The 20,713-nt window shown below is 41.5% G+C and overlaps 1 protein-coding gene and 1 non-coding gene across 2 annotated transcripts in view; one reads left to right on the top strand and one right to left on the bottom strand.

The window, feature by feature from the left end:
• The window catches only part of HMCES (5-hydroxymethylcytosine binding, ES cell specific), a 56,728-nt gene that overhangs the window by 3,568 nt on the left and 32,447 nt on the right, over window positions 1-20,713 (bottom strand). The window contains exon 6 of the mRNA XM_036244030.1: window positions 9,410-9,591. Coding sequence (XP_036099923.1) covers window positions 9,410-9,591 — 182 coding nt within the window. The remainder of the gene's footprint in view (window positions 1-9,409; window positions 9,592-20,713) is intronic.
• LOC118619407 lies at window positions 2,835-2,942 on the top strand. Its single transcript, XR_004957187.1, has one exon. It is a non-coding gene; the product is annotated as a U6 spliceosomal RNA (small nuclear RNA).

Below are 20,713 nucleotides of genomic sequence, written 5' to 3'. Positions count from 1 at the left end.
TGAACAAAAAAAAAAAGGAAAAATGTCCTCGGGTGAGGATAAAAAAAAAAATAGGAAGCACTATCTCAGTTGTGGAGGTCTCCAATGAGGAGCAAGGGGTCGCAGCCCCACACTGGGCTCCCTAGGCCCACACCAAGCTTCCTAGCCTTTGAGAACCAGTGCTGAGAAGTGGAGTCATCACAACAGCTGGCTATGAAAATCAGTATGGACTCAGTCCAGGTGAGGGCTGCTGCTGTACATCCAGGCATCTTTTTAAAGGCCCTGCACACAGATTCACTTGTTCACAAACATTCACCCTAAGCTCAAGAGAAGAGACAGCAGCTCAAAAGTGCCAGGGACATACAGGGAGAAACTGAATTGTCTGACTTCAGGGAGAGGGCTTGGGAGGGTCAGCTATTTCTGGAACTAAAATGCCAACAGGTGATATTTTTCCTTTGTTGAGCCCTCATCTCAAACAGCTGGATGGATGCCAAATCTGAGTTGCCAAATCTGAGTCTCTATTAACTTGGATAACATTGCTCTTGCCCCATGCTGGGGATTCTCTGAGACATCGCCCCACCCAATGCACAGACCTGGCCTGCACTGCAGATTTTTCTAAAATCTCTCAAAAGTCCATAAACCTCAAACAAGCAGGTCTTGGTGTGCCCTGTACCTCTTGCAAAGCAGCCCCAAGCTTAGCACTAGTGGCTGCTGCCCTAGGTTCATAGCATCACCACTCCCAGGATTCTTCGAGCCCAGTGCAGGCAGCTACCAAACACAAACCACATAGTTCTTACCAGGCCAGACACAGGCAGTGACTGACCTTAGCCTGCATCAGAGCCCCTCCCAAGAATCCCCAGAACCAGCACACCTGGTGACTGGCTTCAGACAACACCAGAGCAGCACCTAATTAGCATAAATGACACACCCAACAGATGGACTTGTCAGGCATGAGAGCCCTGCTAAAGTGAATCCTGCTCTGTAGGGTCAACCCACATACAACAGGTCAATCACTGTAGTCACAGTCTTCAGCCAGTCAGCCTATAAGGGTCAGTTCCACCCACTGATGTGCCAACAGCAATGAGGGGTCAACTACAATAGGAGAGCACACACAACCCACACAAGGGGCATCTCTGGAGCAGCGGGCTTAGGTGAACAGGGAGACTGAGCCCAACAGGACACCTACTGCATAAGGCCACTCTGGCAAGACTGGGAGATGTAGCAGATCTACCTGATATTGTACATAGAAACAAACACAAGAAGGCAGTCAAAATGAGGAGACAAAGAAACAGTTTTCAAATGAAAGAACAGGACAAAACTCCAAAAGAAGAACTAAACAAAATGGAAGCAAGCAACTTATCAGATGCAGAGTTCAAAACACTGGTTATAAAGATGCTCTATGAACTTAGGGGAAGAACAGATGATGTTAGTGAAAACTTCAATAAAGAGATAGGAAACATAAAAAAGAAGATAGAAAACATTTAAAAAACAATTGGAAATGAAGAATACAATAACTGAAATGCAGAATACATTAGATAAAATCAATAACACATTAGATGAAGCAGGGGATTGAATCAGTGATTTGGAAGACAAGATAGCAGAAAACACCCAATCAAAATAGCAAAAATAAAATAAAAACAATTACAAAAATAAGAACAACCCTGGCTGGTGTGGCTTGGTTGATTGAGCACTGTGCCTTGCACCAAGAGGTTGCTGGTTTAATTGCTGGTCAGGGCACATGCCTGGGTTGCAGGCTCAATCCGCTGGTGGTGGGGGGTGGGGGGAGGCATGCAGGAGGCAGCAAATCAATGTTTCTAACTCTCCCTCTTTCCCTTTCTCTCTAAAATAAATAAAAACATATATATTTTTAAAATGAGGATAGTTTAAGGGATTTCTGGGACAACATCCAGCATAACAACATTCTCATTTTAGGGTACCAGAAGGAGAAAATAAAAAACAAAGGATTGAAAACATATTTGAAGAAGTAGTAACTGAAAACTTCCATAACTTGGTGAAGAAAATAGACTTGTAAGCCCAGGAACCAAAGAGAGTCCCAAACAAGATGAACCTAAAGAGGACCATACCAAGATACATTATAATTAAAGTGCCAAAGGTTAAAGAAAAAGAATCTTAAAAGTAATTAGCTACATATAAGGGAGCATCTATAAGACTGTCAGCTGATTTCTCAACATAAACTTTGCAGGCCAGAAGGGATTGGCATGGAATATTCAAAGTGATGAAAAGTAAGGAACTATAACCAAGATTACTCTACCCAGCAAGGCTATCATTTAGAATCAAAGAACAGATAAAGAATTTCCCAGAGAATGAAAAGCTGAAGGAGTTCATGAACACCAAACTGGTTTTACAAGAAGTGTTAAAGGGGCTTCTTTAAGAAAAAGAAGAAAAAATTTACAATATGAATAAAAAAATATCACAAAGAAAAATAATTTTCACTGACAAAGGCAAACACATAATAAAAACGGCAGATCAACCAACACTAAAACTAGTATGAAGGTTAAAAGGCAGAAAAAATGCCCTGGCTGGTTTGTCTCAGTGGTTAGAGTGATGGCCTGTGGACCAATGAGTCCCAGGTTCGATTCTGGTCAAGGGCACGTACCTCGGTTGCAGTTCATCCCCGGCCCTGGTAGGTTGTGCGGGAGACAACTGGTCAATGTGTCTCTCTAACATCGATGTTTCTCTCTCTCCCTTCCTCCCACTCTATTTGAAGATAAACAGAAAAGTATCCTCGAGTGAGGATTTAAAAAAAAAAAAAGGCAGAAAAAGTAGGAAGATCATGTGTAATTACAACAGTAAATTAAGGTAACCACACAAACACACACTAAAAAATAATGACAGTGCTTGCTTCAGCAGCACATACACTAAAAATTAGAACGATATAGAGGAGATTAGCATGGCCCCTGTGCAAGGATGACACGTAAATTTGTGAAGCGTTCCATAAAAAAAAAATAATAATAATAATGACAAAAGCACAAATATGAAGGGGATGATTAAAAATGGTAGTGATTATAGAATGTGTTTGAACTTAAGAGACCAACAGCTTAAAACAGACTGCTATAAACACAGCTTGGTATATATGAAGCACATGGTAAGCAAAAACCAAAAATATATGAGAGATATACAAGATATAAAGAGAAAAGAATCCAACACAACACTACAGAAAGTCATCAACATATAAGAAAGAAACAGTCTGGCTGGTGTGGCTCAGTGGTTGAGTGTTGACCCATGCACCAAGAGGTAGCCAGTTTGATTCCCAGTCAGGACACATGCCCAGGTTGTGGACCCATTCCCCAGTAGAGGGCATGCAGGAGGCGGCCAATCAATGTTCTTTCTCATCAATGTTTCTATCTCTCTCTCCTTCTCACTTCCTTTCTCTCTCTAAAATCAATAAAGGAGAAAAATTAAAAAATAAAATAAAATAGCCCTGGCCGGTTTGGCTCAGAGGTTAGAGTGTTGGCCCGCAGACCACAGAGTCCCAGGTTCGGTTCCAGCTAAGGGCAAGTACCTCGGTTGTAATTTGTCCTGAGCCCCAGTTGGGGTCGTGTGGGTGGCAATGTGTGGGTGTCTCTCTCTCTTCCTCCCTCTCTCCCTCCTGCTCTATCTGAAGATAAATGCAAAAATATGTCCTCGGGTGAGGATAAATAAAATAAAGTAGAATAAAAGATTATGTTTAAAAAAATGAAAGAAACAGAACCGTAAAACAATAGGGCAATAACTACATACCTATCAATAAGTTATTTAAATGTACATGGATTAAATGCTCCAATAAAAACATGGATAAAGAAGATGTATATGTATATAATAGAATATTACTTGGCCATAAAAAGAATAAAGTCTTACCATTTGTGATAACATGGATAGACCTAGAGGGTATTGTGCTAAGAGAAATAGCTCAGACAGAAAAAGACAAATACATATGATCTCACTTATATGTGGAATCTAAAAAAACAACAACAAAATAAATGAACAAACAAGACAAAAACAAACTCATACAGAGAATAAACTGATGGTTGCCAGATAGTTGAAGGGCTGGGTGAAAAAGGTGAAGGGACTAAAAATTGCAAATTGGCAGTCACAAAATAGTTACAGGGTTGTAAAGTATAGTTTAGAGAACATAGTCAATATTGTAATAACTATGTATGGTGCCAGTTAGGTACTAGAGTTATCAGGGGGATAACTTTATAAGTTATATAAATGTCTAACTATTATGCTGTACACCTGAAACTAATATATCAAATGTCAACTGTAATTGAAAAAAAAAAATTTTTTTAAATAAAATTAAGTTGATGCAATCCTTCCCAAGATATTTTACAATCTCTGAAATCCAGATGCATTTTATGATGAATTGCAGCTTTATTTTTTTAAATATGTTTTTGTTGATTTTTTTAGAGAGGGTGAGATAGAAACATCAAAGTGATAGAGAAACATTGATCAGCTGTACCCTGCACGCCCCCCACTGTGTACCAAGCCCAAAACCCTGGCATGTGCCCCGACCAGGAATAAAACCAGGACCCCCCAGCCCATGGGCTGACGCACAATCCACTGAGCCACACCAGCTGAGCTACTTAACTTTTTAATGGTGAATGGCATTTCTTAACTGTATTATAGTTTAGCACTGTATTATAGATTACTGGGCAGTAATTGGCAGCTTTATAGTTTCTTAACAGCATATAAAATGATTTAAAAATCGATGGTGTCTTAAATTAGATGAAATGGGAATTTATTTTAAGGTAAATTAGCAAAAAACAGAACAACTTTATCACATGAGAGAATACTTTCACACACAATGCTTAGGACAAGGTGAAAATAGGTAATTGTGATATGTGCATTCTTTTCGGTAAAACATCAATATCACTTCTGAGGGCACTCAGACTCTGGAAGAAATTGTGAATGTGTTACATGAGTATAGTCAGTCCTGCTAATACTCATTTTAAAAATAGGAATGTGGGACTTCCGCTCAATATGGCGGTATAGGTAAATGCGGTATGGCCTCCTCCCACAACCACATCAAAGTTACAACTAACTACAGAACAAACTGCCTCATTGATGTTTTCTTTCTTTTTTTTTCCCTTTATTGATTTTAAAGAGAGAGAGGTAGAAACATCGATGAAAGAGAACATCGATCGGCTGCCTCCTGCATGCCCCCACTGGGGATTTAGCCCACAACCTGGGCATGTGCTCTGACTGGGAATCAAACCGGTGATGTCCTGTTGTATGGGGTGATGCTCAATCAGTCAGCCACACTGGCTGGGCTCATTGATGTTTTTCTCTCTCCCTTCCTCTCTATCTAAAAAATCAATAAAAACATATTAAAAAAAAAAAAAAAAAAAAAAGAAGGGAATCTGTTCCAATGTGATTGATATATTAGAGAACAATTTAAGTATAATGCAGATTTTGCATTTGTTTAGGTAGTTTTATCTGTGAGAAAGACAAGGTGAACACAGAAAACTGCACCCCACTGAAATAAGCCATGTATGAATTAACAAAATACACACATGTACAAACCTCAAATATTGACAGCTACCTTGATTCACCACATAGTAGTATCCTCCAAAGTTGTGTTTTGCTTTTAGTTTGCGTTTTTTAACTTCTCTCTATATAAAAAACCAATTCATTCAACATCTCAAACATGTCTGAGCTTCCTAACCCAGTGCATGCTAAGCGGTGCAAGCAAATGAAACTTACTGGATGTGTACCCTGACTGGGAATTGAACCAGCAACCTCTTGGTGCATGGGTCAACACTCAACCACTGAGCCACACCCACTGGGCACAAATAAAACTTTTAAGTATTATGGAGAAGGTTGAAATAACAAGCCATTTTGAAAGTAAAAAGAGAACATGTGATATCTCCTGAGCAACAGACATAAAGGAATCCACACAAATGACAATGTTGTTTTGTAAAAATAAAAGGAATGTCCATGGCTGGGACAACTTCAAGAAGTGTTGTAAAGTTAATACCAATCAGGCCTCAAAGAACAGAAGCAATGGAAAGATTCTTTAATATATGGATTAAATAACAAATAGTAAAAAAATTAGATGCTTTTTAATATGGAACTTCCGGTGAAGATGGTGGCGTAGGTAAACATGGTATCACGTCTTCCCACAACTACATCAAAGATACAACTAAACTACAGAACAACCATCATTCAAAACTGCCTGAAATCAGGCTGAATGGAAGTCCTACAACTACGGAATTAAAGCAGCAGCCACATCAAGACTGGTAGGAGGGGCAGAGGTGCAATGGGCTGGTCCCACACCCACGTGTGGTGGATAAAAATCAGGATACCTCGGCTGGGAAGGTCCCCCTGAGGACTGAGGGGTCCATGTCCCACACCAGGCACCCCACTCAGGGTTCCAGTGTCACGAAGAGAAGTCCCCATAACCTCTGGCTGGAAAAACCAGCGGGAACTGAGGCTCAGGGAGGCTGAGGTGGCTGGAGCCCCAGGCAGCTCCTCTTAAAGGGCCTGTGCATGGACTTATTGGACTCATTCCCTCTAAGCTCGGAGGGGAGGCAGCTTGAGGGGCACCAGAGACATACAGGGAAGACTTGAGCTGTTTGGTATTGGAGCGATGGCTGGAGAGGGGGCTTTCTCCTGGACAGATGTGCTGTCAGAGGCCTTTGTTCCTTTGCTGAGTCCTTCCCTGGGGCAGCAGACAGCTGCCAAGTCTGGGACTCCAGCAACCTGGCTCACAATGGTAGCCCCGCCCTGGTGACTCCCTGAGGCCCTGCCCCACCCAACTTTCAGGCCCACCCAAGCTGTAACCATAGGATTGGCCTGTCTCGGATCCTGCTTCAGGTTTTCCTAAATTCTTTCAAACAAGCAGCATCTGGTCTCAGATAGCCCCATACCTCTCGTTAAATAACACACAGAAACAAACACAGAGAGGCAGTCAAAATGAGGAGACAAAGAAACAGGTCCCAAATAAAAGAACAGAACAAAACCCCAAGAAAAGAACTAAGCGAAATGGAGATAAGCAACCTAACAGATGCTGAGTTCAAAATACTACTTATAAGGATGCTCAATGAACTTAGTGAGAACCTAAGAAAACTAACTTAGTGAGGGCCTCAAGAGCATAAAAAAGAACCAGTCAGAAATGAAAGATGCACAGTCAGAAATGAAGGAGGCACTAACTGCAATAAAGAATAATTTACACAGATTCAATAGTAGAGTAGGTAAAGCCGAGAAGCAAACCATCAATTTGAAATATAAGGAAGAAAAAAACACCCATTCAGAACAGCAAAAAGAAAAAAGAATCCAAAAAAATGAAGATAGTGTAAGGAGCCTCTGGGACAACTTCAAGCATGCCAACATTCGCATCTTGGGGGTGCCAGAAGGAGAAGAGAGAGAACAAGAAATCAAAAACCTGTTTGAAACAATAATGGCAGAAAACTTTCCTAACTTGGTGAAGGAAACAGACATACAAGTCCAGGAAGCACAGAGAGTCCCAAACAAGATGAACCCCAAGAGGCCCACACCAAGACACATCATCATCAAAATGCAAAAGGTTCAAGACAAAGAGAGAATCTTAAAGGCAGCAAGAGAAAGGCAGCTAGTTACCTACAAGGGAGTTCCCATAAGGCTGTCAGCTGATTTCTCAAAAGAAACTTTGCAGGCCCGAAAGTGGCAAGAAATATTCAGAGTGATGAAAAGCAAGAACCTACAACCAAGATTACTCTATCCTGCAAAGCTCTCATTTAGAATCAATGGCCATATAGTTTCCCAGACAAGAAAAAGTTAAAGGAGTTCATCACCACCAAATTGTTATTATATGAAATGATGAAGAGTCTTTTTGAAGAAAAAGATAAAATACATGAACAAACAAAATGACAATGAATACATATCTAACGACAATTGAATCTACAAACAAAATGAACAGGCAGAACAGAAACATTCTCGTAATTACAGAGAACACTTTGTTGGTTGCCAGATGGGAGGGGGGTTGGGGGAATGGGTGGAAAAGGTGAAGGATTAAGAAGTACAAATTTATTGCTAGACTGACAAACCTCAAAGGGAAGGAGGTTGGGGGGTGGGAAGAAATAAACCAATGAACTTATATGCATAACCAATGTACACAGACAACAGTGTGGGAAAAGGTGGGAGGGGGGCGGGAGTGGGGAGGAGGGGGTCAATGGGGGAAAAATGAGGAACATCTGTAATACATTCAATAATAAAGATAAAAATAATAAAAAATAAATAAAAATAATAAAGCTTAAAAAAAATTAGATGCTTTCTCACAAGGAAAAAACATTATTTATACATAAAGACCTAAAAACCACAGCCTGGGTAGTGTGGCTCAGTGGACTGAGCGTCCTCCCGTGGACTGAGAGGTCCTAGTGCCACTTCCGGTCAAGGCATGTGCCCAGGTTGCAGGCTCAATTCCTAGTAGGGGGTATGCAGGAGGCAGTTAATCTATGTTTCTCTCTCACATCGAGGTTTCTGTCTCTCCCTTCTTCTCTAAAAAATCAATTAACAAAAGACCTAAGAAACACAGAAGTGGCTCCTTTTAGTGATAGTAATGGCTGGTTGGTTTGGTGGTTTCAAACCACTGATGGAATTACCAAAACTTTTAACTGTTGGAAGAAGACATGAGCACAGATGAAAATGCTGCTAAAGAATTTCCAGCAGTGACACAAGTTCGTTGAAGGAGGAGGCTACGCCTTGTATCAAAACATACAATTTAGAGCTCCAGTCAGGTGGTTCAGTTGATTGGAGCATTGTCCAGTACACCAAAAAGGTTGAGAGTTTGATTCCCAGTCAGGGTGCATACAGGAAGCAACTGATCTCTCTCTCTCTCTCTCTCTCTCTCTCTCTCTCAAAATCAATACACATATCCTTGGGTCAGGATTAAAAAATAGTCTTCAATTTTGATTAAATATATATATTAAAATGCATGACTCAAAGGAACATATAACAAAGAGAAAAACATGCCATGTATTTAAGACTACAAAAGATCATAAATTTTGCATAATCTTTCTTCTACCACTTCACAATAACTTATAAGCCACAACTCTTCTGACACTGACTCCACAAGCAAACTTTGGGTATTTTTAAGGTAAAGTACCATATGTATTTCTTAACCATATAATGTATAAAACTGTGGTAGTTTTTAATAGATTTCTACTTTTCTAATGTGTCACTGACAAAGTTTTTAAATGTGGTCAGCTTAAGCCCACTTTTCCCATACGTTCTGTGGTTTTCATTGTACAATTTTGTATAATGTGGTAATTTTAAGGAATGCATGTCATGGTATAGCCAAACTGACTGTAACTGTATTTTGTGAAGCAACTTAATTTCCTACTGTTTAAATTTGTGCATACAGAAATTTTAAATTCCAAAAGCTATCTAAAAGCAAAGGGAATAAACCCTCCCTGAATCCTTTTACATCCAGGGATAAAGAAGTATGACTTGCCTATGGTGGATGTCATTCAAGCCTTTGCAGGAATCCACTGTGATGATGGTGTAGGAATACAGGCAGTCTCCTCCCTCTGGTGGCTCCCAGCAGTCAAAGATCCCGGCCATTGTTAGTAGCCTCCAGTTGTCCCACACTTTCTCCCAGTCCTCAGGATTATTTGGAGTACCATTGCTGACAGACTGGAAGCAAAGTACATGGGAAGATTAGATATTCAGCAGCCTTCTTCTACATGCAAGTTGGGCACTACTACAGACTTAAAAGCGTTGCAATAATTTTAGAAGTAATTTAGCCCATATCTTATTAACTCTTCTTTCAAAGGAAAAAGGATTGGAAGCAAATACCCACCAAAACTATAGATTTATGCTTCTTTCAATACATTCAGAACACAATTTAATACCTTCACTAAGGATTCAGGCCTTCTATGATCTGGCCCATCATTCCAGTTTTCACTTACAATGTTAATCTGAACCAAAACAAACTGTCTGTAAATGAATTTATGTAATTCTGTTCTGACTGTCTTGCTGAAACAACCTTCCTTTGCCCAAAATGTCCTTCCCACCATTTCTTATCATGCCAACTCCTACTTGCTATTTAAGATTCAGTTCAAGGCCTAGAACACAGAAAACTAGAAAGAGTGGCACCTTTACCTTAAATAATAAAAAAAAAGAAGCTAGATGATCTACCAAATCATAACTTTTTTTTTCTATTTATCTTCAGATAGGAAGAATGGGAGAGAGGGAGAGAGAGACAGCGATGTGAGAGAGACACATTAACTGGTTGCCTCCCGCGGGGCACTGGAGATGAACTACAAATGAGGTATGTGCCCTTGACTGGAATCGAACTCACAACTCTGTGGGCCAATGCTCTAACCACTGGCCAGGGAAAATCATAATTTTCTTTTTAAATCTTTATTGTTGAATGTAGAATGTATTACAGATAGTCCTCATTTTTTCCCCATTGACCCCCTCCTCCCTACTTCCGCCCCCCTCCCACCTTTTCCCACACTGTTGTCTGTGTACATTGGTTATGTATATAACTTCTTTACTTTATTTCTTCTCACCCCCCATCCCTTTCCCTTTGAGGTTTGTCAGTCTAGCAATATATTTGTACTTCTTAATCCTTCACCTTTTTCACCCATTCCCCCAACCCCCCTCCCATCTGGCAACCAACAAAGTGTTCTCTGTAATTACGAGAATGTTTCTGTTCTGCCTGTTCATTTTGTTTGTAGATTCAATTGTCGTTAGATATGTATTCATTGTCATTTTGTTTGTTCATGTATTTTATCTTTTTCTTCAAAAAGACTCTTCATCATTTCATATAATAACAATTTGGTGGTGATGAACTCCTTTAACTTTTTCTTGTCTGGGAAACTATATGGCCATTGATTCTAAATGAGAGCTTTGCAGGATAGAGTAATCTTGGTTGTAGGTTCTTGCTTTTCATCACTCTGAATATTTCTTGCCACTTTCGGGCCTGCAAAGTTTCTTTTGAGAAATCAGCTGACAGCCTTATGGGAACTCCCTTGTAGGTAACTAGCTGCCTTTCTCTTGCTGCCTTTAAGATTCTCTCTTTGTCTTGAACCTTTTGCATTTTGATGATGATGTGTCTTGGTGTGGGCCTCTTGGGGTTCATCTTGTTTGGGACTCTCTGTGCTTCCTGGACTTGTATGTCTGTTTCCTTCACCAAGTTAGGAAAGTTTTCTGCCATTATTGTTTCAAACAGGTTTTTGATTTCTTGTTCTCTCTCTTCTCCTTCTGGCACCCCCAAGATGCGAATGTTGGCATGCTTGAAGTTGTCCCAGAGGCTCCTTACACTATCTTCATTTTTTTGGATTCTTTTTTCTTTTTGCTGTTCTGAATGGGTGTTTTTTTCTTCCTTATATTTCAAATTGATGGTTTGCTTCTTGGCTTTACCTACTCTACTATTGAATCTGTGTAAATTATTCTTTATTGCAGTTAGTGCCTCCTTCATTTCTGACTGTGCATCTTTCATTTCTGACTGGTTCTTTTTTATGCTCTTGAGGCCCTCACTAAGTTAGTTTTCTTAGGTTCTCACTAAGTTCATTGAGCATCCTTATAAGTAGTATTTTGAACTCAGCATCTGTTAGGTTGCTTATCTCCATTTCGCTTAGTTCTTTTCTTGGGGTTTTGTTCTGTTCTTTTATTTGGGACCTGTTTCTTTGTCTCCTCATTTTGACTGCCTCTCTGTGTTTGTTTCTGTGTGTTATTTAACGAGAGGTATGGGGCTGAGACCAGATGCTGCTTGTTTGAAAGAATTTAGGAAAACCTGAAGCAGGATCCGAGACAGGCCAATCCTATGGTTACAGCTTGGGTGGGCCTGAAAGTTGGGTGGGGCAGGGCCTCAGGGAGTCACCAGGGCGGGGCTACCATTGTGAGCCAGGTTGCTGAAGTCCCAGATATGGCGGCTGTCTCCCGCCCCAGGGAAGGGCTCACCAAAGGAACAAAGGCCTCTAACAACACGTTTGTCCAGGAGAAAGCCCCCTCTCCAGCCCTCGCTCCTGTGGCAAACAGCTCAGGTCTTCCCTGTATGACTCTGGTGCCCCTCGAGGTGCCTCCCTTCCAAGCTTAGAGGGAGTGAGTCTGATAAATCCGTGCGTGGGCCCTTTAAGGACCTGCCTGGGGCTCAGCTTTCATGAGCCTCAGTGTCCGCTGGGTTTTCCAGCCAGAAATTATGGGGACTTCTCTTCCTGGCACTGGAACCCTGAGCGGGGCACCTGGTCATTAGGAAGGACCTTCCCAGCACAGCTCGTCTGCCTCCGCCCCTCCTACCAGTCTCGATGCGACTTCTTTAATTCCATAGTTGTAGGACATCCACTCAGCTTGATTTCAGGTGGTTTTGAATGATGGTTGTTCTGTAGTTTAGTTGTAACTTTGATGTGGTTGTGGGAGGATGCGATACTGCGTTTACCTATGCCGCCATCTTGATCAGAAGTCATGCATTTTCTTAAGTTCATTAGATAACTGAGGTCACAGGGCAACCACACACTTAATAGAAAGACAGGGGCCTCCACCGAAGATGAGACATAAGCACTGGCTTACCAGTGGCAACAGGAGGAAGGCAAGTTCTTCATACAACAGATAAGAATTCAGATAAAATTATTATCAAATTACTATATGTAGAGTGTGGGCTAGCCTGAGAGTACAGAATCCCTGGGAGCTACAGACATCAGGGTGTTTGAATCAGTTTGCACACTCTTCTCCACAGACCTCCCCTGATGCTCACAGGAAAGACTGGGGGCAGGGAAGGAGACTGGAGAAAGCCTTTTTTGCTGATGCATGCCTACAGAAGGGGAGCTCTCCTGCTTCAGGAAAGGCATGAAGCTTCACCTGATCACTTTTCCTCTAAGGAATACAAACCTTAAGGGGTCAAGGAAAGGGTAATAAACCCTATCACTCCTAAGATAAAGGTAAAGAGTCTCGGGGAGGGTAAAAGAAAAAAACCCTCTACTCCCCTGGGGAAGGAAAAAGATCACTGAGAAAGGCTGAACCCGAGAGCTAGTGTTACAGTTCTGCCTAAAACTGAAGCTGAATGAAAACAACAGAGAACACTCTCCACTCCCCTGCAGATTAGTGGCACCAAATGAGAAGTGACAGCAGTCTAATTCTGGATTAGGGACAAGAGCATGGAAAGATCCTCTCTAAGGCAAAGGCTCAAAGGGAAATATTACAGGTGAAGGGAGCATGGCGACTGAGAAAAATCAACCCTTACTCTAAATACAAGGTGACACCAGAAAAATAATAAAACAGTGGTAACAAAAGTAATCACAACAACAAAATCCAAACCCAGTTCAGCTGACAAGATCCACTCAATCTCACATGTTAATGGCCTAATAGAAGGATAAGGGTGTCCATTTCCAGGCATAAATATTATTTATCTCAGACTCTATGCTACATACTATGGCAATTAATAAAAAATTACAAGACACAGCCCTGGCCCGGTACTCAGTTGGTTAAATCAATGTCCTGACATGCCAAGATTGCTGGTTCAATCCCTGTTCAGGGCACATACAAGAACAACCTATGAAGGCACAAATTTTTGAACAACTAATTGATGTTTCTCTCCCCCCACACACTCAAATCAATCAATCAATAAAAATTAGCCCTAGCTGGTGTGGATCATAACCCTGTGCACCTAGGGTCATGGGTTAGATTCCCAGTCAGGGCACATGCCCAGGTTGGGGGTTTGATGCCTGGTGGGGGCGCATGTGGCAGGCAACTGATTAAGGTTTTTCTCTCATATCAATGTTTCTCTTTCTCTCTCTAAAATCAATGAAAGGTGTGTCCTAGGGTGAGGATTAAAACAATTAATTAATTTAAAAAATTACAAGACACATACAACCAAAACAAACAAAACAACAATAACCAATCAACTGCCAGGAGTTATAGAGACAACAGAACCAGACTCAAGAGATCACATTTACCAAATGCTAAAAATATCAAGGAATTTAAAATAAATATAACTGATAACATCCAGAAATCAAGGATATTCTTACACACCAATAATGAACACTCAGAAAGGGAAACAAACAAAAAATCCCATTTACCATTGCAACAAAAAGAATAAAATATTGCCCTGTCCAGGTTGCTCAGTGGTTAGAGCTTTGGCCTGTGGACCAAAGGGTCTCAGGTTCAATTCTGGTGAAGGGCATGTATCTGGTTTGCAGGACTGATCCCCTGCCCTGGTCAGAGTCATGCAGGAGACAGCCAATACATGTGTCTCTCTCACATTGATGTCTCTCTCTTTGTACCCCTCCCTCCCTTCCACTCTCTCTAAAAATCAATGAAAAAATATCCTCAGATAAGGATTAAACAAAAAAATAAAAAATCAAATAAATAAACAAACAAACAAAATAACAAATAAATAAATAAAATACCAAGGAATGAACTTAACCAAGGAGGTAAAAGACCTGTTCTCAGAAAACTACAGTACATTAAAAAAAGAAATAGAGGAAAATATTAAAAAGTGGAAACATATACCATTTTCATGGACCGGAAAAATCAACATCATTAAAATGTCCATACTACCCAAAGCAATCTACGGATTCAATGTTATCACTATTAAAGTACCAATGGCATATTTCACAGATCTAGAACAAATACTCCAAAACTGTATATGGAACCATAAGAGACCCCAAATAGCTACAGCAACTTTGAAAAAGAAGAACAAAGTGGGAGGGATCACAATACCAGATATCAAGTTATATTACAAAGCCATTATAATCAAAACAGCCTGGAATTGGCACAAGAACAGACATATAGATCAATGGAACAGAACAGAGAACCCAGATATTGGCCTAAGACAGTATACACAATTAATATTTGACAAAGGAGGCAAGAACATACAATGGAGAAAAGACAGTCTCTTCAATAAATGGTGCTGGGAAAATTGGACAGATACATGCAAAAAAATGAAACTAGCCCTGGCTGGATTTGCTCAGTGGTTAGAGCATCGACCCACAGACCAGTAAGTCGTGGGTTCAATTCTGGTCAAGGGCACATAACTCAGGTGTAGTTCGTCCCTGGCCCTGGTTGGGTCATGCGGGAGGCAACTAGTCAATGTGGTCTATCACATCAATGTTTCTCTCTGTCTATGTCTCTCCCCCTCCCTCCCACTCTATCTGAAAATAAATAGAAAAAAAAATGTCCTCAGGTGAGGATTAGAAAAAAATAAAACTTACTATAAAAATAAATAAATAAACTAGATCACCCACTTACACCATACACAAGAATAAACTCGAAATGGATAAAAGACTTAAATGCAATCCGCGAGACCATAAAAATACTAGAAGAAAATGTAGGTAGAAAAATCTCAGAGATCATATATAGTGGAATTTCCATTGATACATCACCTAGGGCAAGAGAAACAAAGGAAAAACATAACAAATGGGACTATATCAAACTAAAAAGCTTCTGAATGGCAAAAGAAACTAGCATCAAAATGAAAAGGGAACCCACTCTCTGGGAGAACATATTTGCAAATAATACATCGAATAAGGGGTTCACATCCAAAATATATAGACTACTTATACAACTCAACAAAAGGAAGACAAACACTTCTTCAAACAGGACATACAAAAGGCCAGGAGACATGAAAAAATGCTCAACATCTCTAATCATAAGAGGGATGCAAATTAACGACTGTGATATATCACCTCATACCTGCCAGGATGGCAGCCATCATCAAATCCTCAAACAACAGATGCTGGACAAGGATGTGGAGAAAAGTGTACTCTACCACCCTGCTGGTGTGAATGCAGACTGGTATAGCCACTGTAAAAAACAATATGTGGTGTTTACTCAAAAAATTAAAAATGGAACTGCCATTTGACCCAGTGATCTCATTCCTTGGAATATATCCTAAGAAGCCTGAAACACCAATCAGGAAGAATATATGCATTTCTATGTTATTAGCAGTGCTATTTACAATAGCTAAGATCTGGAAACAGTCCAAGTGCCCATCACTAGATGAGTGGATTAAAAACTGTGGTACATTATTTATACAATGGAATACTATACAGCTGTAAAAAGAGAGATCTCTTACCCTTTGAGATGACATGGAGGGACATGGAGAGTATTATGCTAAGTGAAAAAAGCCAGTCAGAGGAAGAAAAGTACCATCAGATGTCACTTATTTGTGGAACATAATGAACAAAATAAGCTGTCGACCAAAAGACATCCGAAATCATGGAAGTAGGGAACAAACTGACAAACCTCAGAGAGATGGGGGGTGGGAGGGGTGGGAAGAGATAAACCGCAGAACTTATATGTGTATATGCACAACCAATCGACACAGACATTAGGCTAAGGAAGGCAGGAGGGGGGTAAATGGGAAAAAAACGGAGATATCTGTAATATTTTCAACAATAAAAAAAATAACAATAAAAAATAAAATAAAATAAATATAATTGATATGTTAAAGGTTCTTGTAGAAAAGATGGACTACATGCCTGAACAGTTAAGAAATTTTGGTGAAATTAAAACTAATCATAGGTCAATAAAAATTCCAAACTGAGACACAGAAAAAAAATTAATGAAGCATACAGAGAACATCCAAAAACTATGGACAATATCAAAATACCTAACACATATGTAATTAGAATCCCAGAAAGAGAAAAGAAGATGCGGCTAACAAATATCTGATTAATGACTGAGAATTTTTTAAAAATTATGAGAACTTTGGGAAGTTGGCAGCCCGCAGGATTGGAGGGAGGGTGAGAATGTGAGAGAGTGAGCGAGTGTGTGAGAGAGTGTGAGTGGATGTGAAGGTGGATAACCAAACTCATGCAGTGCAGAGACGCGGGGCAGAAAGTTTCTGTACTGTGGATGGGAGCAGTCAGCTATCACGTTAAGCGGCTCTTTAGGGTGCTTCTCCCTGCGCTATAAAGGAGGTCCCACCATTTTGGAAGATCCCGGGTCTTCCCTGGGAGGAGGCAGTGGGAGCGGCTAGAGTCCAGCAACCTGAGCCCACCAGCACACCTGGCACCATCGGACCAGTGGATACCCTGTGTCAACACAGACCAGTGCACAGTAGTGGAGCTCCCAAGGTGCCGGTCATGGAAGCTGCAGATAGCCCGGAGCCCAGCACCATCCCCCATAGTAGCAGCCCTATCAGAGTCGAGATATACCCCCAGCAACAGAGGCTAGGGAGCAGACATCCATCCCCAGGCAACAGAAGCACAGACCACCAGCTGAGACCCATCCCCAAAAAGTACAGCAAAAAGCTGAGCAGGAGTTCACCCCCACAGGGCGGCAGCACTCCCCAGCTGCCAGCAGCGGGACCTGGGGCTCCTCAGAGGCCTGTGCAGTCCAGTAGCTCACAAGAGCAGTGGGAAGCCTGAGCCTAAGAGAGACTGGTGCGATCCAGCTACCTGCCCACAGGAACTGCAGTGTGAGGGGGCACCAGAGAGGCCTGTGCGACCCAGCAGAGACTGTACAATCCAGTTGCCCCCAGGATCTGTGGGGTGCTGAAACACCACAGATGCCTGTGCAACCCAGCAGAAACTGCCCGATCTGGCTATCCATGGGGCCTAGGGGGTGCTGAAGCACCAGAGAGGCTTGCACAACCCAACAGGGACTGTGCCATCCAGTTACCAGCGGAACCTGCAGCATGCTGAAGTACCAAAGAGGCTTGTGCAACCCAGCAGAAACTGTGCCATCCAATTACCCGCGGGACTTGTGGGTGCTGAAGCACCAGAGAGGCATGTGCAACCCAGCAGGGACTGCGCGATATAGTTACCCACTGGGCCTGCAGGGTGCTGAAGCACCAGAGAGGCCTGTGAGATCCAGCAGCCCATAACATAGGCATAGAGCCGAGTCTGCAAAGGGGCTGTGTGATCCAGTTACCTGTGAAACATGCAGGGTGCGGGGGGCACCAAGAAGGCCTGTGTGAACCAGCTGTGCACAAGATAGACTTAGAAGATGTGAAAATGGAGTCGAAGTGAATAGAAGCTACGCAGACGATCTCCGAGGACAAAACAGGAATTACAACTAAAATAAAGACAAATCCTCAGAACAAAGTAACAGCAAAGCAGCAGGACAGGACCATATAACCAGGGAAACTGAACACCAGGGCTACATTCCCAGGCATTGAGTAACTGAGACTACTAGCCACCAGGAAAAAGCTAGAGGATAACTGAACCTTTCCTGGGCTTGCAAATCTACCCAGGAAAGGAAGACTTGACAGTGGTATTTAATGTGGGCCCACCCAGGCTCATCCAAACACGCTAGAGGGAGCCGCAAACAGCACAACACCAACACCCACAGGGGAAATTTGGCAGGCTCCAAAACCCACTGAGATAGCCAAAATGGTGAAACAAAGAAATAAATCCCTAAACTAAAAAAGGCCTCGAATAGCCACAGCAATCTTGAAAAGGAAGAACATAGTTGGAGGGATCACAATACCAGATTTCAGGTTATACTACAAAGCCACTAATCAAAACAGCCTGGTACTGGCACAAGAACAGGTATATAGAACAGTGGAACAGAATAGAGAACGCAGAAATGGACCCAAGGCAATATGCTCAATTACTATTTGACAAAGGTGGCAAGAGCATACAGTGGAGTACGGACAGCCTCTTTAATAAATGGTGCTGGGAAAATTGGACAGCTACTTGCAGAAAAATGAAACTACACCATCAACTTACACCCTACACCAAAATAAACTCAAAATGGATAAAAGACTTAAATGTAACTCATGAATCCATAAAAATCCTAGAGGAGACTGTGGGCAACAAAATCTCAGACATCATACGCAGCAGAATTTTTACTGACACATCACCTAAGGCAATAGAAACAAAGGAGAAAATGAACACATGGGACTACATAAAACTCAAAAGCTTCTGCACAGCGAAAGATACAATCATCAAAATGGAAAGGCTACCCACTGTATGGGAGAGCATAATTGCCAATGATATATCAGATAAGGGGTTAATTTCCAATACCTATGGAGTGCTCATACAACTCCACAAAAGGAAGACATAGAATCCAATTAAAAAATGGGCAGAGGAACTAAATAGACACCTCTCCAAACAGGACATACAAATGGCTAAGAAACATATGAAGAAATGCTCATCATCACTAATCATCAGAGAGATGCAAATCAAAACAACAATGAGGTATCACCTCACACCTGTCAGAATGGCCGCCATCAACAAATCATCAAACAACAAGTGTTGGCGAGGGTGTGGAGAAAAGAGGACTCTAGTGCACTGCTGGTGGGAATGCAGACTGGTGCAGCCACTATGGAAAACAATATGGTGTCACCTCAAAAAATTAAAAATTGATCTTCCATTTGACCCAGTTATCCCACTTCTAGGAATATACCCTAAGAAGCATAAAACACCAATCAGAAAGAATATATGTACCCCCATCTTTGTAGCAGCACTATTTACAATCGCTAAGATCTGGAAACAGCCCAAGTGTCCATCAGTAGACGAATGGATCAAAAAGCTGTGGTAGAGCCCTGGCCAGTTTAGCTCAGCGGTTAGAGCGTCCGCCTGCGGTCCGGAGAGACCCGGGTTCGGTTCCCGGTAAGGGCATGTACCTTGGTTGCAGTTTGTCCCCGGCCCTGGTTGGTCGTGCGGGTGGCAGCCACTCGATGTGTCACTTTCACATCGATGTTTCCCTCTCTCTCTCTTCCTCTCTCTCCCTCCCACTCTGTCTGTACAAAAAATGAAAAAAAAAAATGTCCTCGGGCGAGGATAAAAAAAAAAAAAAAAAAAAAGCTGTGGTACATATACACAATGGAGTACTACGCAGAGGTAAGAAAGATCTCTTATCCATTGAGACTACATGGAGGGACCTTGAAAGTATCATCCTAAGTGAAACAAGCCAAACAGAGAAAGACAAGTTTCATATGATCTCACTTATTTGTGGAATATAATGAACATAACAGTTTGAGGAATGGGGTAGTCCCAGAGATGTGGAAGCGGGGTACAGACTGACAATCCCCTAAGGAGTGGGGAGGTGGGGGAGGGATGAACCACAGAACTTATATGCATGTAGGCATGAACAGTGGACATGGACAACAATCTGGGGAAGGGGCAGGGAGGAAGGGGGAGGGGGGAATCAGTGGGGGGAAAAGGAGAAACATCTGTAACAAAAATTAATCAATAAAAAAAGAAAGAAAGAAAGAAAGAAAGAAATCCCAAATGAAAAAACAAGAGAACTCTATCGAAGATGAGATCAATAAAATGCAGCTAAGCAAATTATCGGAGGTAGAGTTTAGAGCCATGATCTTGAGGAAGCTCAACAGCATGAGTAAGGACATCAGCACCATGAGTAAAGATATAGAAACATTAAAAAACAACCAAGTGGAAATGAAGAATGACATAGCAGAAATTTTGAACACATTGGAAGGACTAACCAGCAGAGTAGAGGAAGCTGAGGAGCGGATCAGTGAAATGGAAGACAGGGTAAAAAATAATCAACCAATCAGAAAACCAAAAGGAAAAAACAATTAAAAAACAGTAAGACAGCTTAAGAGAACTGTGGGACAACTGGAAACGTAATAACATTCGCATCATAGGAGTCCCCAAAAAGGAAGAAAATGGGCAAGGATTAGAGAATATATTTGAAGAAATAGTGACAGAAAACGTTCCTAACTTGGTGAAAGAAGGCATTTAAATTCAAGAAGCACAGAGAGCCCCAAGTAAGAAGAACCCAAACAGGCCCACACCAAGACACATTAAAATTAAAGACAAAGAGAGAATCCTAAAGGCAGCAAGAGATAAGCAACAGGTTACCTACAAAGGAAACCCCATAAGGCTCTCAGCTGACTTCT

The sequence above is a fragment of the Molossus molossus genome, unplaced genomic scaffold, assembly GCF_014108415.1.
Source record: "Molossus molossus isolate mMolMol1 unplaced genomic scaffold, mMolMol1.p scaffold_m16_p_6, whole genome shotgun sequence".
NCBI lineage: Eukaryota > Metazoa > Chordata > Mammalia > Chiroptera > Molossidae > Molossus > Molossus molossus.
This window is presented reverse-complemented; position numbering and strand designations above follow the sequence as displayed.